Genomic DNA, 19,984 nt, shown 5'->3' with positions numbered 1-19,984 from the left:
AGCGTTGCTTCTTGCTTCGCTTTTTACCTTTTCTGTCTTCTTCGCTCGAATCCGTAGGTCTTCAAACTTGACGCGCTTCTTCAATTTCTTTGCCTTGTCAAATGTCGACCGACGACCTGAATATCTCGGGAAGTCAGTGCCTTTCTTCTGCTTTTTGCCGTGCTTTTTGGCTTTCTTTTGCGTGTCAAAAAGCTGAGCAATCCGTGCATCAACCACGTTCTCCAGTTCCTTCTCCGTATATTTCTTGGAGGCAGAAGGTTTCTTGAGAGCGGGTTTCGGGAGTGGTGTTGTGGTTCTCTGCCACTCCATCTGTACCTCTTCCAAAGAGGTCTGGTTCATATATTTTGCCATCTTCGGGTCCTTGGCAAAATTGAGCATCATCATTGTTGCATCGCTGATCAACTGGCGACGCTCTATCTCTCGCCGCTCCGCCTAAGTAGGCCAAGGCGGGCCATACTCTCTGCCTGAATCTTCGTTGTGATCCCAGCCCGCATCTCCAGATGCAGAGGGAGTCGACTGATCATTGCCTGAAGCCATAGGTGCCGTGGAAAAAAAATTCGGAGATCGGATTTCCCGTAGAAGAGAAATCGGTCGTGCTCTGATACCACTGTAACAGACTTGGACACTCCAAGTCAAGAATCAACCGCGACAGCACCAAATAACCACTTCAAAACAATTCACAGATCACAATAGATTTGCACTGGCCCGGCGGAGTTCCGTGCCTAGAGATATTGGCCCCAAAGACTAGCGCCCCTTTCGGTATTTCTTTTTATATTAATCAATCATCAAAGTACAAGAGAGCGGTTAGGGTTTCACTCTCAGACTCTGCGTCCAGATGCCCTGAGAAGTGAGGCCCTCACCACTAATTTAAAGGTTACAAGGGATGCCCAAAAGTAGAGCCCCAAAAGCTTTTAAAATCAAAAGCATCAGTTCTCTCTCTCCTAGAGAGTCTTTTCTCTTTTTTTTATAAAAAAAAGCAAAAGCAAAATTCGCGTCGCTCATCATTTTCAACAAAAAAAAAATTAATAATCCGCCTCCGCGATTTCCGGAATTTAGGGTTTTTGGCAAAAATTAGGGTTTGCAGGAATTTTAGGGTTTCTGGCAGCCGCCACATCATCACTTTGTGACATCTAGTACAATTATGCTGCTGAAATCAGGCTGGAACAGTGGAAATTCAGCCGAGTTTGTGCGGGGCAGCTTGTAGGGAACCACAACGTTTATTCCCTCTTTTGAACAATAAAGAAATACCGATAGGGGCGCCTAAATTAGGGGCCAATCTGGTGTCCGTCTACTCATACAGGTGCAATCTAGCAGCCTGTATCCCTCTCCCCTTTGTTGTGTCTTGAAAGTACAGGTAAAATAGACGACTAATAATGGGTGAAAGCTAAATCAAGGTTTAAAGTAAAGTCTACCGCCCTTTTTGGATTGAACAGGCCGGTTTCACCTACTGCCTTATGCCCGTCAAACTTGACCTTCTGGCATACGAAACAACTACGAACAAAGTCGTCCACATCCCTTCTTGAGTCTCGGTCTAAAGCAAAATAACGCTCCACACCTTTCAAGGTGGTATCAATGCCACGGTGACCCGTAATAGGTGGACAATGGTAGTCAATCAAAACCTGTTTCCTCAACGGTTGTGTAGCACACAACATTGTTTTCTTCATCAAGTAGCCCTCCCGTATGGAATATCCTGGCACTATCTCTCCATTCTGTATCCGAGTAAAAACATCGATAAAATCCACATTGATGGCGTACTGGTCAACCATATCCTCGAAGCTTCTATGGTGGATCGCAGAAATAGCCAAGACGAGGGGCCTCCTAGACAAAGCGTCAGCCACTAAGTTTTTTATGTCCCTGAACATGGACAATCTGAAAGTGAAACTGTGACAAGATGTTAGCCCACCGCATCTGCTTTTCCGAAAGCTGCTTCTGTGACAAGAAGTAGCGTAGACTCTAATGATCAGTAAAGACCGTGAAATCAATTTCGAGTAGATAATGTCGCCCCTCAGTAAGAGCATGGATTACTACCAATAGCTCTTTCTCATAAATCTGTACTACCAATTCTGGCCTTGAAAACATTCTGCTATCATAAGCAATCACATGGCCTTCTTGCATCAAGACCGCTCCCAAACTACGACCACAAGCATCACAATATACTTCGAATGGCTTTTGCAGGTCTGGTAAAGCCAACACGGGTGCAGTAGTCAATTTTTCCTTAAGTGTCTGAAAGGTAGTCACCTCTGTCGCTCCCCACAAGAAAGGGACTCCTTTCTGAGTCAATAAGTGCAAAGAAGAAGCTATCTCTACAAACTTCTGAATGAACCGCTGGTAGTAAGAACACAAGCCCAAAAAGCTTCCAACTTCATGAACATTCTTCAAGTCGGGCCAATCGCAGATAGTGTCTCTTTTGGCCGGATCTATTTGTACCTTTCTGCTGAGACAATGTGTCCCAAGAAATGTATCTCAGGCAAAAAAAAACTCGTTCTTTTTCACATTTATAAGCAGTATCAATGTCTGGAAAAACCCACAAATGATCAATACTCTCTGAAAATCCAAAAAGTCAACCTGAAAGCTGTCTTGTAGACGTCTCTAGGAGCAATACAGATCTGAATATAATCACTCTTCAGATCAATTCGGCAAGTAGAATTATGAAGTATGTCGAGTATATCGTCGATCCTCGTAATGTGAAAATCTGTTATGGTTCATTGTTTCTTTATTTTGGCCTCAGCTACCTCTGTAAGGTGGTCGGTTCGGTGGTGTACTACCAAGAATCAATCGGGTGATCTTCACAACGTAAAGGAGGCAACTCGCTTTGTACGCCTTCAGAGAAACAGTCAACCCCTATTGCAAAAAATCTTGTCGTTCTTTTCAAGGTCAAATATATTCGACCTTCAATCATCATTCAATTCTCTCAAGAAAATCGAGTAAAGAAACTGAATTTCATCAAGTACAATCTCCTTGCCCTTCATTTGTCAAAGTTGCTTTCTTAGCTCGATAGTCAACCACGGTATTGTTCTTGTGGTACCAAGGGATTCCTCGAAGAACATCACACCCTTCCAAGGTCATGGTATAAAAGTCCTCGTGCCCTAGACACCCCTGACATTGCCAACGAAGTTTTCCAATGATCAGTGTAATGGCAATATCTCGTCCGAGTGCCGCTAGAACTGCCTCCGCCTATGGCCTCAGCCTGTAGGGCATAATTCCAAGTCAAGCCGCCAATTCAAGTAAAAAGAAGTTGGCCTTGGCTCCTCCATCGAGAAAATGAGGACTTCCTGATCGTTCACTTGGCCCCATGTGCGGCAAAGTTTTGTACTTTCGATCATTTAATTCAGGTCGATCCCCACGCAATGTGGTACCAGTTTTGCTTTCATCTTTCCTTTTTTACTTCCACACTCGGTTGCTGCTTTGTAACTCTCAAGTTTATCTTCCGGTGGTCCTTTGGTTCAACTTCTTTTCAAGAGTTTTTGTTCATCTCCTTTCTGCGAGTACAGGTTCCGCTTTTCTGCACTCATTTGTCCTTTCGGCTTTCCTCCCGACCTGAGAGGAGAAGCAATGGCCACACGCCATCTCGAGTAAATCTTATCGATCAAGTAATTCTTCAAGTGTTTCGCAAGTCTCTGGTCTATGGAGTACTTGATCAATCTTTTCACAGATGTGTCAACCTGCAGTTGACGTTTGTACTCCGTTTTGGCAAAATTTTCCACCAAGAATCTGTCCAAATCTTCATTCTTTTCTTCCGTTCCCGTGCCGGATTCCAACTTTTCTTTGCCCCCCCCTCCTTTTTAAAGGTATTATCTTTGTCAGATTCTCCGAAAAAAAACCCATGTGAAATCTAGGATTCTTTATGGCTTTATGCCCTGTAAGACAGAGCGACGAAGATGAGAGCGCGCCCGATGCGCGTTGTATGAAGGGTGGGAGTGGCTAATAAGTCTGAGGTTGGAACACGAAGACTCTTTCACAAAAACCTGCGTGTGCTACGAAAAGGATCGCATCCTTTGTAGAAGCAGAATCTTTCTGAGCTCTAATGCCACTGTAATCAGCTTGGACACTCCAAGCAAGAAATCAATAGCAACACACAAACAGAAACTTCATAATCACTAAACTTTAATAGGGGGGGGGGGGGGGGAGAGAGAGAGACGGCTCAGCGGAGTTCCGTGCCCAGAGGTATTGGCCCCAAAGACTGGCGCCCCTTTCGGTATTTCTTTTTATCTGGCGCCCCTTTCGGTATTTCTTGTAATCAGCTTGGACACTCCAAGCAAGAAATCAATAGCAACACACAAACAGAAACTTCATAATCACTAAACTTTAATAGGGGGGGGGGGGGGGGAGAGAGAGAGACGGCTCAGCGGAGTTCCGTGCCCAGAGGTATTGGCCCCAAAGACTGGCGCCCCTTTCGGTATTTCTTTTTATAATAATCTTTGAGCAAAGTACAACTCCCGCGGGTGCTCGCTCTCAGACTCTGCATCCAGATGCTCTTAGAAGTGAGCCCCTTGGGTCACTTATAAACATTACAAAGGGATGCCAAAAGCAAAGCCCCCAAAAGCAGTAAATCAAAAGCAATTAGGCCCCAAAAGCATCTTGGCTAAAATCTGCGAGTAAAAAAGCACAACGCTAATTGCGAAAATCTGTACAATGCCAAGTCAACAACCAATGTGAAACGCGGAAATCCTGTACGCTGCCACGTCAGCCAGTCAACGCGTTTTCCGGGCGTCCGTACAGTCAGCCACATCCATCAATTAGCGCGTTTGTTGAACGTCCCTACAGTCAACCACGTCATCAGTCTGTTGTGTCCGGGTTGCACGTGCCATGTCATCAATTTGTATCTATGTTTCATGACCTTTCATGTAGATACATGTGATGATAGAAGGATGCTAATCACATTGAATCCTCTATGGCATGTAAATTTGGCATGCAATCGAGGATGTTTGCGATTTCAAGAGGGGGGTATGTCACGAGGTTGTGGCAACCACTAACCTTAGTTATTGGTTTCTTTCCCTTGATTTTTCTTTAATTTTTGGGACCCTCTTTGTGAAGTCACAAATGGCAGGACATTGTGTGGCCAGTGTGAAACTGCCGACGACCGAGAGTTTCACCAGCAAACGGGAAGGGAAGGTCGCTACGAGATAGTCAGCACTGGAATCCGACTAGTAAAAGGGTGTCTAGGCTCAGTTCAAAGTCATTTAGGCCCCTCGCTACACTTTATAAGTCGGTGACTACAAGGAATTTAACTCAAAAGAGGCAAGGTGGACACTTAGCGCCTCCAAGCTAATTTTGCCAGACCTGCATGAAGAGGGGGCGCCCAAATTGAGAGGGGCTGATTTGACTTCACAAGTGAACTACTGTGTGTGAGTTGTGGGTGCAGATGATCACAGCTTTAATGGAAAGCTTGCCTTCTCCCTTGTCTTATGTAGCGCAATCCTCTCTCCCCCTTTGAAGGAAGCCTCTTGTCTAGGTACTAGATTAGCTAATTGCTAATCCCCCGCAAGTATAGGTGAATTTGGAGAGATCTCATGCGAGAAATCTCGTCCGATTCAAAGGGCAAGTAGCCCTACAGGTTTCGGAGCTCGAGGGCTTGCTACGGATGCGACTGCCATGCAAAACGGAGCCCAAACAGTGAATTACAGCCTGCTGTGTATTTTTGCAGGTTTAGAGTTTCGACCCTACTTGATCCCTAATGCCCCCAGGAGCTTCGGGGAAGTCATGGAATCACTATACACGTGATCTGGTGCATTTTCAGGGTATCTGGTAGGTTCTTGGTTAAGTTCAAGAACTATCCTGCATTGGATGCGAAGTGGATGGAGGAGGAGGAGGACCTAGCAGATACTCCTCAGATTGTGAAACTTTACCTCGAGGCTTTTGGTTTAGCATAGTCTACTCCAAATGGAACCCAGAATTCAGCTTGGCCGGAGATCTGGTGCAGTGGGATGCACGAGAGGGGAGTTACTCCGCTCCTTTGTCAACAGATGCCTCGATTTTGATACTTGAGTCACTGATGTCTCTTTGAGCTTCAAGGATACTGAGAGCTGACAGTATTCTGCTGTATGACTACATGAAATGGAATTCCTGAATATGATACTGATTTGTTCTTGACTTCTTTTTAAGTGCAGAAACTGATAGACGAAATGACTGCAACATTTTGGTCTAATTGATCTCGAATAGACATGGTTGCAATAGGGGTTAGTCAATCGGACATCAATGAGGTCCCGACTGGATCTAGATGCGATTGCTAGCTACATTGCCGATAAATCATGGTCTAAGATCCGAATGAATGTTGAATGTCATGTGATGTCCTGTGATGTCCTGTGATGTCCTGTGACGTCGTGTGATGTGAATGTCGATTGGTACATATGCTAGATGTGTGTTCCTAGTGCGTAGGTACTAACAGTCAGTGTCTGCTAAGACGGTTTATGGCCTCTGTCTGTTTTGCAGGCGTAATCGAGGGCGATTACAATGCTTTCAAGAGGGGGGTATGTCACAAAGTGATGACATGGCTACCCGTCTGCAGAAACTCTAAAAACCTGCAAACCCTAAACCCTAAAACTTGCAAACCCTAATTTTGCTGCCAGAAAACATAAACTGCAGAAACCCTAACCCTAAAGGCAGCATGGGAAGATCCCGAAAAATGTGCAGATATGATGACGTGGCATCGTACGGCCAATCCCGGATTTTGAGGCGCATTTCACGGGACTGTACGGCCGATTTTCGGATTTTGCACTGGAAAAAGCACAAAAAAAATCTACGCAAAGGACGGGAGAGAGAAGAAACTTTTGCTTTAATTTGATAAGCTCAAGAGAGATTGTGAGAGAAAGAGCCTTTGCTTTATTTTAGGCTTTTGATTTTAAGCTTTTCGGGCTCTGCTTCTGGCATCCCTTGTAAATAAATAAGTGGATTGGGCTCCCACTCTGCAGAGGATCTGGACGCAGAGTCTGGGAGTGAGACCCAACCACTCTTGTACTTTGAACTCAGATTAATACAAAAAGAAATATCGAAAGGGGCGCCAATCTTTGGGGCGAATATCTCTAGGCATGGAACTCCGTTGGGTCAATGCAAATCTATTGTGAACTGTGAACTGTTTTGAAGTGGTTATTTGGTGTTGTCGCGGTCGATTCTTGAGTTGGAGTGTCCAAGTCTGTTACAGTGGTATCAAAGCACGGCCGATTTCTCTTCTACAGGAAATCCGATCCCAAATTTTTTTTCGACGGCACCTATGGCTTTGCGCAAGGATCAGTCGACTCCCTCTGCATCCTGAGATGCGGGAAGGGATCACAACGAAGATTCCAGCAAAGAGTATGGCCCGCCTCGCCCTACTCAGGTGGAACGACGAGAGATGAAGCGTCGTCAATTGATCGGCGATGCAACAAAGATGATGCTCAATTTTGCGAAGGACCCAAAATTTGCAAAATATATGAGCGAGACTTCTTTTCAGGAAGTGCACGAGTAGTGGCAGAAAACCACAACACCACCCTCGAAACCTGCTCACAAGAAATATTCAGAGAAGCAATTAGAAGAGGTGGTTGATGCACAGATTGCTCAGCTTTTTGACGCGCAGAACAAAGCTAAAAAGCACGGCAAAAAGCAGAAGAAAGGCACTTACTTCGCGGGATATTTGGGCTGTCAGTCGACATTTGATAAGGCAAAGAAACAGAAGAAGCGTGTTCGATTTGAAGGAGTACCCAGTTCTTCTTCTTCTTCTTCTTCTGACAGTTCTTCTAGCTTTTCTGACTCGAGCGAAGAAGACAGAAAAGGTAAAAAGCGAAGCAAGAAACAACGGTTCGGAAAGGGCAAGAAAAAGGCAAAGAAGTCTAAATCTCGCCCAGTGAGTGACAGCTCTACAGAGGACTCGTCTACAGACAGTTCAGACTCTGATGACGGCAACTTTTATGCAAACAAGAAGAATTTTTATAAAGCCAACCAGTATGACTTTCTGGAAGACAAAAGCAAGAAAGTCCGAGAGTTTAAGGAAGGTGGACAGTCAATTAAATTTGACACTTTTTCAAGATATAAAGATGCTTCTAAGGCTTTGTCTTTTATACAGAAGTTTGACATCGCTTTCGCGGGAGGACGCTACTCAGAGCACTCCAAGATTCGGAGAGCTGCCTCTTATTATACGGGGAATGCTCGAACTTGGTGGTCCACGCTTCTTTTAAACAAGACTGCACCAATTAAATGGCTGAAATTTAAGAAACTTTTTATTTCTTCTTGGCTAACTCGAGTATGAACGCGATATACGAGATGCTTGGAACCATCTTCGGATGACCAAGAGAGATACAGTGGATGCTTATTGCGAGAGACTCTGGAGCTCTTTTCTACCCGCCTCTTCATTCAAGAAGATCTCGTTCAGAGAACAGATTGAGCGGTTTACCTTGGGTCTACCTATAGAGATCCGAGATCACTGCTTGGAAAAGAAACTCATCTTCTATTCAGGAGTTGATGAGTCATGCCAAACGGGGTTTTGCAATTCACTTTGGCAGTCTGACCTACCCCACCGATGAGGTCATGACACAACGAGCCGAACAGACTTCAACGAATGAAAGTAGAAAGAGAAAGAGTAACCCAGAAAAGAAGGATGCACGACCCAAGGTTACTCCTCAGGAGAGAGCTTGCTTCATCAGGGAGGGGAAGTGCTTTGGATGCGGGGAACATGGACATATCTCCGCGAAGTGTCCTAAAAAGGCACAGAAAGAACAGAATGACAAGGACAACGAAAGGCCTGAGAGTTCGAGAGCAGTTAAGGAACGTGGAAGAAAAGGCAAGATGAAAACAGGACTAGTTCCAAATTGTGTGGGTACCGATCCCAACACCATGGACGAGGGTACAAAACTTTGTCGAGCTTGGGGCAAAGTAAAAGACCAAGAGGCCCTTATCTTCTTTAATGGAGGAGCCAAGGCCAACTTAATTTCACCAGAATTGGCGGCGCGGCTCGAGATCACTCCCAATCGGATGGGACCACTTACGGAGGCTGTTCTAGCGGCACCCGACAGGGACGTAGCCATTACACCTGTCATTGGCAAACTTCGGTTGCATTGTCAGGGGTATTTGGGGCATGAGGACTTTTACATAATGCCTTTGGAAGGTTGTGATGTTCTCTTGGGAATTCCCTAGTACCACAAGAACAACGCCGTGGTCGATTATCGAGCAATGAAAGCGACATTGACTACAGAGAAGGGCAGAACCATTGTACTTGACATTAAACTGAAGGGCGAGTCTGTCCCTATTGTATCAGCTTCGGCCATTTCTAAATTAATGAAATCCAGTCTGTTTGTTCACTCGATCTTTATGGAAGAATTTGAGTGATAAGGATAGGACAAATATGTCTAAACTTGATAAAGAACGCCAAGATTTTCTCCACTCTCACGTCGATTGCTTCTCAGAGGGCCTACCAGGCGAGTCACCACCTTCTCGTCCTAAAGATCATACCATTGATCTGATACCTGGAAGCACACCACCGAACCGGCCACCTTACCGTGTGAGCAGAGCACAGAATGAAGAGATTATGAACCAAGTGAAAGACCTCTTGGAAAAGGGTCTTGTCCAGCCTAGTACTCCACCGTATTGCTCTTCAGTGTTGTCGGCTTTGAAGAAAGACGGATCTTGAAGAATGTGCATCGATTATAGAGCTCTCAACAAAATCACCATCAAGAACAGATTTCCGATTCCTAGGATCGATGATATACTCAACAGATTACAGGGATCCTCGTGCTTTAGCAGGATTGATTTGAAGAGCGGATATCATTAAATCAGAATCGCGCCGGGAGACGTCTACAAGTCAGCTTTTCGGACGACTTTTGGGTTATTTGAGTTTTTGGTGATGCCTTTTGGCTTAACCAATGCTCCTGCGACATTTAACCGGATGATGGACAGGAGTTTTCGAGAGTACAGGCTATTTGTTGGCACTTTCTTTGACGATATCATTGTTTTCTCCAAGAATGAGGCAAAACATAGAGATCATCTGCTTCAGGTTTTTCAAGCATTACGAGATCACAAGTTAGTGATTAATGCAAAGAAAAGTGAATTTTTCCTACCAGAGATACACTTTTTGGGACACATTGTGTCCGCAGCAGGAGTGCAAATGGATCCGGCCAAGATAGAGACTATCCGTGATTGACCCGATTTGAAGAATGTCCATGAAGGTAGAAGCTTCTTGGGACCGTGTTCGTACTACAGGCGGTTCACTCGAAAGTTTGCAGAGGTTGCTTCCCCTTTGCATATCTTGCCACAGAAAGGAGTCCCTTTCTCGTGGGAACCCACAGAGGTGACTGCCGTTTAGACATTGAAAGAGAAATTGACTATGGGACCAGTTTTGACTTTGCCGGACTTACAGAATTCATTTGAAGTATATTTTGATGCTTGTGGTCGTAGTCTGGGTTAATCTTTGTTTTCGTTTTGTTTTCGGAGTCGAGCGGGGCAAGCCCGGCCGCTCCCCTTAACCACCATAAAAGTGGACAAGAAGAATGACCAGGACTATGCCCCGAGAAACCGAAGGCAGACGCTTTTGTCACTAGTTTCCTCTAGACTCGGGATGCCAGAATTATCTACACTCTTAGGGCGATGACTTTTCCCTTGAGAGACCCATTTCAGTGGCCATGTCATTGCTTACGAGAGCCGATTGTTCTCAAGGCCGGAAATGACAGCACAGATTTATGAGAGAGCTTTTGGCGGTTATCCATGCTCTTACTCGGTGGCGATATTACCTACTCGGAGCGGATTTTACTGTCTTTACAGACCATCAAAGTTTGCGCTAGCAGCTCTCGAAAAAGCAGATGCGGTGGGCGAACATCTTGTCACAGTTTTACTTCCAGATTGTCCATGTGCAGGGACACAAAAATATGGTGGTAGATGCTTTGTCTCGGAAGCCGTTGGTTCTGGCTATTTCCACGATACATTATAGGAGCTTCGAGGATATGGTCGACCAGTATGCCACAGATACAGATTTTGCAGACGTTTTCACACGGATCGGGATAGGGAGACAATAGCGGGATATTCCATTCGGGATGGCTACTTGATGAGCAAAACCATGTTGTGCGTTACACAGCCGTTGAGGGAAAAGGTAATGACTGAATGCCACTATCCACCTTTTACGGGTCACCGCGGCATTGCTACCACCATGAAAGGGGTAGAGAGATACTTCTTTTGGCCGAGACTCAAGAAGGATGTGGAGGAATTTGTGCGCACTTGCTTGGTATGCCAAAAGGTCAAGTTTGACACGCATAAAGCAGAGGGATTGTTACAGCCTTTACCCATACACACCCGCGCCTTGGCAAGTATTGCAATGGATTTCATTTTTGATCTCCCAAGAGCACAGAGTGGTCACAATGGTATATGGACTGTTATTGACAAATTTAGCAAGCAGACTCATTTCATTCCAGTAAAGAAAACAGTCAAGCCGGATCACTTAGCGAGACTGTTTGTGGCCCGATCTTCAAATTACATGGCATGCCTGAGACGATTGTCTTCGACAAGGACCCCAGAATTACAAGTTTGTTTTGGAAGGCAATTTGGGAGAACATTGACACGCGGTTGCAGTTCTTGTCATCGTTCCACCCGCAGACTGATAGGCAATCTGAGATTGCCAATTCAGTGGTTTTAGATTTATTGAAGTCTTATATCCGGACCAGAAGACTCAATGGGAAAAGTACTTACCTTTGGTGGAATTTGCCTACAATAACACAATACACTCTTCGGCGGGGAAGGTGCCATTTCAGATTGTTGAAGGTGCTGCGAAGGTTCCACCCTTCCTAAGCACGAAAGATAAGATTTTTGAAGCGGATGAGTATACGCGAGACTTAGACACGGCCTTTGCCAAGGTCCGCGAGGCTTTGCAGAAATCTCAAGAACGACAGAAAAAGGTAGCGGATCGCCATCGTCGCAATTTGAAATTGAAGGAGGATGATTGGATGCTCTTACGTTTTGAAATGCACGCCTGAGAAAGAAAGGGAAAGGAGAGGCTTTTTCCAAAGCTTAGTATGCGATACTACGGACCTTTCCAAATCTCTGAAAAGATAAATGATGTCTCCTTCCGACTGAAACAGCCTTACAGTTGGAGGATTCACAACGCATTTCATGTGAGTCTCTTGAAACCTTTCAAAGGTGCTGTGCCTATTGATGGGGAGCCTGATGAGCAACCCGTAGTGGAAGAAAACGAGGAGATCGTTGTTCCTGAACAGATTTTGGCACATAAGGATACGAAGAATAAAGGTAAAGTCCGAAGGCGATTCTTGGTTAAGTTCCAGAACTATCCTACATTGGATGCGAAGTGGATGGAGGAGGAGGACCTAGCAGATACTCCTCAGATTATGAAACTTTACCTCGAGGCTTTTGGTTTAGCATAGTCTACTCCAAATGGAACCCAGAATTCAGCTTGGTCGGAGATCTGGTGCAGTGGGATTCACAAGAGGGGAATTACTCCGCTCCTTTGTCAACAGATGCCTCGATTTTGATACTTGAGTCACTGATATCTCTTTGAGCTTCAAGGATACTGAGAGCTGACAGTATTCTGCTGTATGGCTTTATGAAGTGGAATTCCTGAATATGATACTGATTTGTTCTTGACTTCTTTTTAAGTGGAAGAACTGATAGACGAAATGAATGCAGCATTTTGGTCTAATTGATCTCGAATAGACATGGTTGCAATAGGGGTTAGTCAATCGGACATGATGAGGTGACTGGATCTAGATGCGATTGCTAGCTACATTGCCGATAAATCATGGTCTAAGATCCAAATGAATGTTGAATGTCATGTGATGTCCTGTGATGTCGAGTGATGTCCTGTGATGTCGTGTGATGTGACTGTCGATTGGTAATTTGGTACATGTGCTAGATGTGTGTTCCTAGTGCGTAGGTACTAACAATCAATGTCTTCTAAGACGGTTTATGGCCTCTGTCTATTTTGCAGGCGTAATCGAGGACGATTACAATGCTTTCAAGAGGGAGGTATGTCACAAGTGATGACGTGGCTACCCGTCTGCAAAAACCCTAAAAACCTGCAAACCCTAATTCTGGAAACCCTAACTCTAAAACTTGCAAACCCTAATTTTGCTGCCAAAAACCCTAAACTGCAAAAACCCTAACCCTAACCCTAAATGCAGCAAGGGAAGATCCCGAAAAATGCGCAGACATGATGATGTGGCACCGTACGGCAGATCCCGGATTTTGTGACGCGTTTCACGGGACTCTACGACAGATTTCCGGATCTTGTGCTGGAAAAAGCAATGTTTTTTTTTCTACGCAAAGGATGGGAGAGAGAAGAAACTTTTGCTTTAATTTGATAAGCTCAAGAGAGCTTGTGAGAGAAAGAGCCTTTGCTTTATTTTAGGCTTTTGATATTAAGCTTTTGGGGCTCTGCTTTTGCATCCCTTGTAAATAAATAAGTGGATTGGGCTCCCACTCTGCAGAGCATCTAGACGCAGAGTCTGAGATTGAGACCCAACCACTCTTGTACTTTGAACTCAGATTAATACAAAAAGAAATACCGAAAGGGCCGCTAGTCTTTGGGGCCAATATCTGTAGGCACGGAACTCCGCCAGGCCAGTGCAAATCTATTGTGAACTGTGAACTGTTTTGAAGTGGTTATTTGGTGCTGTCGCGATCGATTCTTGACTTGGAGTGTCCAAGTCCGTTACAGCAAGCAAGAAATCAATACCAACACACAAACAAAAACTTCAAAATCACCAAACTTAACTAGAGAGAGAGAGAGAGAGAGTCGACACGGCACAACAGAGTTCGGCACCCAAAAGCACTGGCCCCAAAGACTTGCGTCCCTTTTGATATTTAATTGTTATTGCTCACAGCAAAGTACAACTCCCGAGGGTCCTCTGCTCTCAAACTCTACGTCCAGATGCCCTGCAGAGTGAGGTTCTTTATAAACAATACAAGGGTTGCCTAATAGTAGAGCCACAAAAGCAATCACTTTAAAAGCATATGCTCTCGACAACACAAAACACGAAAATTCTGTATTGTCCTACCATATCATCATCGTACGAACTACGACGTTTGCATGTCAACGCATTTTACAAAAATCCTCCTCAGAGTTCAAGCTTTGGGATTTTTAGGGTTAGGCCCCTTTGCATGTTCTCATAAGTTCTTTAAGTTGGTCACTTCATAAGTTCTTTAAGTTGGTCGGTGCAGTCTTTCTTGTCCACTCGGCCATTTCTCTTACAATTAGGCATGCCACATCATCACTTTGTGGCATGCTCCGACAACGGAACCCCACCCAACACTTGACCCTGGTGAGGAGATTCTCTTTTCACTTCAAAGGAGATTCAGAGAAAGATGAGCGCAAACCGCCGCTGTCACAAGACCGGCAGCACATGCCAATAGAAAAGAACAGACTGAACAAACTTTTAGCACTTCAATAACAATTGAACTGAGAGAGAGACGACACGTGACAAGGAGTGGCGGAATTCCACCCCAAAGAGTATTGGCCCCAAACCTTGGCGCCCCTTCCGGTATTTCTTTATATTGCATCAACACAGTACAAGCCGGTACTCCAGACTCTGCACCTTCTCCAGGATACATGCCAGAGAATGAGCCCTAAGCTCATATTTAAAGGCCCTTGGCCTAAAAAGCAATTACAATGAAAAGCCTTCAAAACTCAAAAGCTTCTTGTCCCAAAAGCAATGCCAAAAGCAATGCCAAAAGCTGCCAGCGCAATTTACGGAAATCCGTACAGCCTTCCACGTCATCAACAAGTGCAAAACACAGAAATCCATACAGCATGCCACGTCCATCAGCCAGCCTGATTTTCGGCAATCGTCATCAACTTCGAATCTTGCTTTATTTTAATCCTTTATGTCACTTGGGGCCCCATCGAACGGGGTCCCCATAAGTTGGTAATACTTCTTCTTCTGTTACTTGTTCTTCTTAGGGTTTAGGCTCCTCGGCCGACATCTGCAAGTTGTCCCCCTTCTTCAAGGCTTTGACACGGCAACAGTTTGTTACATCTCCCCTTCTTGAAAGAGAGTAATCGTCTGCGATTACAGCATATCTGCAAAACAGCTCATGTTAGCTCAAAAATTTCCCAGGGTCATTCCCAGGGACAATCAGTTTGCTCTTTTTGTTAAGGGTTTAGCTTCTCCTTTCGGCTCTTTTGATCAGGGAGTTAGCTTGTCCTTTCGTCCAGATCGGAACTCTTCATATTCTAGCGTAGTAAAATTAGCCATTACACCCAAACCGTATTGATCTTCCACGGGTGTCTTGATGCACTAAAATTACATACCCAGGCAATCTCATCCAATTAGGAATATTCACTGGTTGGCACATCACAATGCAACACAAATGCTCACATATGCATGTTACAAGACATAGAAACATAAAGCCACCGATGAACACTCCCCCCGCAAATAACCATCCAGGTCCGCGCCATGAGCTGTTCAACGACTCCCTCATCACTCCTCCCGCACATAACCTAAAAAGGTCCAAGCCATGAGATATAGAGGCCTTTTACAACCAAACGCCCCCCAGACCGTAGCCTGCAGCGTTTGGAGGTGCTGAGAGTAGCCACTACTCTGACTTCTTAATACTCCCCCCGTAAATAACCACACAGGTCCGGGCCATAAGTAACAACAACAATACTCCCCCCATAAATAACCACAAGGGTCCAAGCCATGAGTAAAAACAACACTTTTCAATCATTCAATACTCCCCCCGCAAATAACCACAAGGGTCCAGGCCATGAGTATGAACAAGCATATACCTAGATAAATCAAGGATAAGCCCAGAATCACCCTTGAAGGAAAGCATTCTCAAACATAATTTCTCACCCTCCACTCGGGAGTAAAATCACCAATCAATGAAACCAGTATTAAAATCGGCACCAAGACACGTTCAAAACAGATACCATCCATTTCAAACAAATTCCAAACAGGATCACCAAACAAGTTCTCAAACATACTTCAAACTTAAAAAGCAATCTCTACATCAATCGAGCTCGAAAAGTCGACTGACTTTCCTTACTGGAACCTGCACCAAAAATTAAAGTTAGGTTCATTCCATAAGGTCGTAGCCGACCACAGCATAGTCCATCAACTCTTGGACAAACAATGTTTCTTTGGCGGTGATGGTAGTCCCAAGATAGCAATCGCACTGGACCTCCAAGGTTATCTGCTCGTGAAGAGACATGTACTGAGAGATGTCGAGAAATTTCAAGTTATAATCTGCTAGGGTTTCCATGGCAAGCATTTCAAGATACCCCACTCTGCCAGAAGTTGCACTTCGAAGGAAGATGTCAGAAACCATATAACTTCGGGCAAATTTTTTATTTTTTTTCTTGAAAGCTTGCCAAAGTCCTTGAAAGTGTGCGGCTTGGTAGCTATAGACATATGCATGGTACTGTCTCTGAGAAAAACAGCAGCTCAAAACAAATCTTGGATCCTTCTCTTGCAAGTGATCTTAATGGCTTATGCCCAGTAAGACATGAGCGGTGAAGACTCGAGCGCGCCCGATGCACGATGAAGTAAGGGTGGGAGTGGCTAATAAGTCCGGATTGGAACGCGAAGATACCTCGAATAAATTCGAGAAGTCTGTGGTTTGCTCTGTCTGCTCTTTTGTGGGACCCGTATGCTTTCAGAAAAGCACACGCCTGATGCTCTGATACCACAGTCACAAGACGGGAACCACGTGCCAATAGAAAAGAACAAATTGAACAGACTTTTAGCACTTCAATAACAGTTGAACTGAGAGAGAGAGAGAGAGAGAGACGACACGCGACATGGAGTGGCGGAATTCCATCCCAGAGAGTATTGGCCCCAAACCTTGGCGCCCCTTTCGATATTTCTTTATATTGCATCAGCGCGATACAAGCAGGTACTCCAAACTCTGTACCTTCTCCAAGAAGCATGCCAGAGAATAAGCCCTAATCTCATATTTAAAAGCCCTTGGCCTAAAAAGCAATTACAATAAAAAGTCTTCAAAACTCAAAAGCTTCTTGTCCCAAAAGCAATGCCAAAAGCTGCCAGTGCAATTTACGAAAATCCGTACAGTCTGCCACGTCATCAACCAGCGCAAAACGCAGAAATCCGTACAACATGCCACGTCCATCAACTAGCCTAATTTTCGAAAATCTGCCACATCATCAGTTGCCCTGCTTTATTTTAATCCTTTGTCACTTGGGACCCCATCGAATGGGGTCCCCATAAGTTGGTAGGACTTCTTCTTCTGTTACTTGTTCTTCTTAGGGTTTAGGCCCCTCGGCCGACATGTGTAAGTTGTTCCCCTTCTTCAAGGCTTTGGCTCGTCAGCAGTTTGTTACAGTCGCCAAGTGAGCCACCATTTGGCAAGTGTGGGACACTTATCTACTCACAAACAACACAAGTCGAGGTCTTTTCCAAGCAGCCTACTTTCCCTGATCTAGTGGAAAAGGGCACTAGAGGTCAAGCACATGATGCTCACAGAAAACCCAGTTGACGTGCCATTCACTTCGACAATAGAAAAGCAACATGTGAAGAGAAGGCACCATAGAGACAATTCTCATAGACAAAAACGGCTCTATGATTATCCTGAGGATGATGAGGATGAGAAAGATGAGGAGATGACAAACCTCCGTCTTTTGGTTTGATTTTTGGACAAAAACGAGCTACGCTCTTTGATCGACAATGTGTTATGATCTAGAGCTTGCAAGCCTAAGAAAGAATCAACGATGGCAGCCAAAGTATTAACTTTGATATTTTTTCGGAATTCAAAGGTATGAATAAGACGTTGGCCTTTATCCAACATTTTAAAATGGCTTTCCTAGAAAGGCAGCTTCTCATTTGAGATGGAATGCGTAAACATGGTGGTCAACTGAATTGTTAGAATCCATGGCGTATACTGCAAAAAGTCAGACCGGATTCTTCATAGAAGAAGAATCGATTGAAGCTCATATACCATCGTAACTGGCAAGCCACTACCTTTGGTTGTAAAAATCAATGTGTCATACTTGAGCTCATGGCTCTACCACATTGCATGCGAGAAGGAAAATTGAAACACAAGTCATAAGCATTGCATTGCAAATCAAATATCAACTTCGACATTGTTGTGTCAAACATTTGTGAAAGAGGGGACCCTCCTCATTGCTTGGTTTCATAGGTGACCTCTTGCTATGATTCAACTCTACTTAGAGCCTCACTTTAAAATGTTAAGTTCCAAGTTATTTTAATTAGACAAGTATTAGGTTCTCAAAAGAGAAAACAATCTGAAGCAAAAACAACTAAAAAAAATTTATACGGGCGTGCAATTTTTAGATAGTTGGAAACATATTTCATTTTTTAGTTAATTGGATGTGAGACACAAACATGCTTACCTGGAGGAGGAACTGCTGTAACTGTGCTGCAAAGTGCACATCGCACATTGGCAGCTCCTTGAGGATAGACAAGGAGAGTCCTACAACCACTACAAACAAGTTGTCCCTGGGATCCTGCACATTAGACCAAGTTCCTTGTGAGAAACATGCTTTGAATCACGCAATATCTCCCTCCCTGCATCGCTAGAAAGCATGACATAACTATTGAAATTATGGTACTAAAAAACATAAACATCCGATTTTTTCATTAGAAATATTGAACTACAAATTCTCCCCAAACGTACAGAATGAAATCTTGAGAGCTGGCATTATGAAGAACATCTCACGCATGCTGGCTAAGTTATTCAAAGAGTAATTCTCAAAAGCACGAGTGGTTCTCGTCACCTTTCCAAAATTTGAGTAACCTAAGGTGCCACATGTACATACTAGCTCTTAATAGTGCCAAGTAACTCACTGGGATCACATAACAAATTTCCCATTAAAATTACTCAGTGCATTATATATAAATTCTAACAAATATGGCCACCAATATTTATAACAGATTCAGGGATTCAAATGTTCCATAAATCCCTCTAACAGTATGAAAACTGAAACACCAAATGGGCCAATTCACCAAAAACTCAACTAACCAGATGGGGGAGCAGCTGCCATTTGCGGTTGAGGGGGATAGGGCACCAAAGGAACAGGCATGGCACAATATGTCTCTCTAGGCGCTTGTAAACTCGTCAATCAACCTATGTCGTCACTGTGGCAAATGTCACCTGGATAATGCCATGGCCCTGGGGCGAGGCAAATCTTTAACCAAAGAGAAATAAAAAAGTTTAAATTTAATGAAAAATGCAAGAGCAGCCCGTGTGGATGTATAGAGGTCAGTCTTTGGAGAATGGGTTGATCAGACCTTCTGTGCTCGGATGTTTCTATTCTCCAATTTATTGTTTGTGCGTGTCTCGTGAAGGCGTGAGTTGTCTAAGCGTATTTACGTGGAATGAATGAAACGCAAGAAAACCCTAAAAGGACAGAACAAACCTGTAGATCGAAGATAAAACCCTGGAAAAACCTTGTCTGGGTGACGCGTTGCGAAGCGAGTGGAACACGGAAACTTACGCAACCCTGAAACGCCCAGGACAAGAGCAGATTGCAAGGAAAGAATGGAGACCTGCAGCCTCTGCAGGTGAAGAGCCTGCCGGCAATCCTCCGCCCTTCTACCTCCCTCTCTATCTATCTATCTGCTCTTTTAATAAAAGTTACTTCTATCACTTGACAATTCCTCCATCCGCACGCCCAATTTGTCTAGAAGACCATTTCCATTTTTTGGCAATCCCTTTAAACGCAAAGTTGCATACATTCGCATCTCTCTCTCTCTCTCTCTCACACACACACACGCGTGCAAAAGATTAAGAGCCCTCCCCCCTTAAAAGGTTGTGGCACTGGTAGGAGTAGGTAAAAATGGCATTTCCGCTATGTGGGGGGTGGTTGAAGCACCCCCCAACGAAAAAGCTGCATTAAAGTGCCGGTTTCACATGTACACGCTTGCAGCTCTAGGGCTCTGCAGAAGCATTTTGGAGGGCCCTCCTCCGATGCCTTTAGAGGGCCTATGGGGGAGGCCTCTAAGTCCAAGAGGTCTTTAAGGACCTAGCAGTTGAATGTTTGAGTTCAAAAATATATACAAAATGTAAATTGAGTTTAAGTTCAATGCCCAATCACTTTCAA

The 19,984-nt window shown here is 44.4% G+C and overlaps 1 protein-coding gene across 2 annotated transcripts in view; it reads right to left on the bottom strand.

Annotated features, from left to right (window-relative positions):
• LOC147447827 (protein LOL2-like) overlaps nt 1-19,547 on the bottom strand; it is a 54,129-nt gene extending 34,582 nt beyond the window's left edge. The window contains exons 1-3 of one of the 2 annotated variants that reach the window (XM_086523547.1): nt 19,301-19,547; nt 18,904-19,069; nt 18,275-18,388 (exon numbers count right to left, since the gene is read on the bottom strand). In XM_086523547.1, the coding sequence (XP_086379673.1) occupies nt 18,275-18,388; nt 18,904-18,964 (175 nt within the window). In that variant the 5' untranslated portion in view covers nt 18,965-19,069; nt 19,301-19,547. The remainder of the gene's footprint in view (nt 1-18,274; nt 18,389-18,903; nt 19,070-19,300) is intronic. The other variant, XM_086523546.1, reaches the window with a different exon arrangement.
• Between the last annotated feature and the right edge of the window lie 437 nt (nt 19,548-19,984).

Source organism: Adiantum capillus-veneris, chromosome 11 (genome assembly GCF_014529385.1).
Source record: "Adiantum capillus-veneris isolate H3 chromosome 11, ASM1452938v2, whole genome shotgun sequence".
In the NCBI taxonomy this organism is placed as follows: Eukaryota; Viridiplantae; Streptophyta; class Polypodiopsida; order Polypodiales; family Pteridaceae; genus Adiantum; species Adiantum capillus-veneris.
The sequence above is the reverse complement of the archived record's forward strand: the minus strand, read 5'-3'. Positions and strand labels throughout refer to the sequence as shown.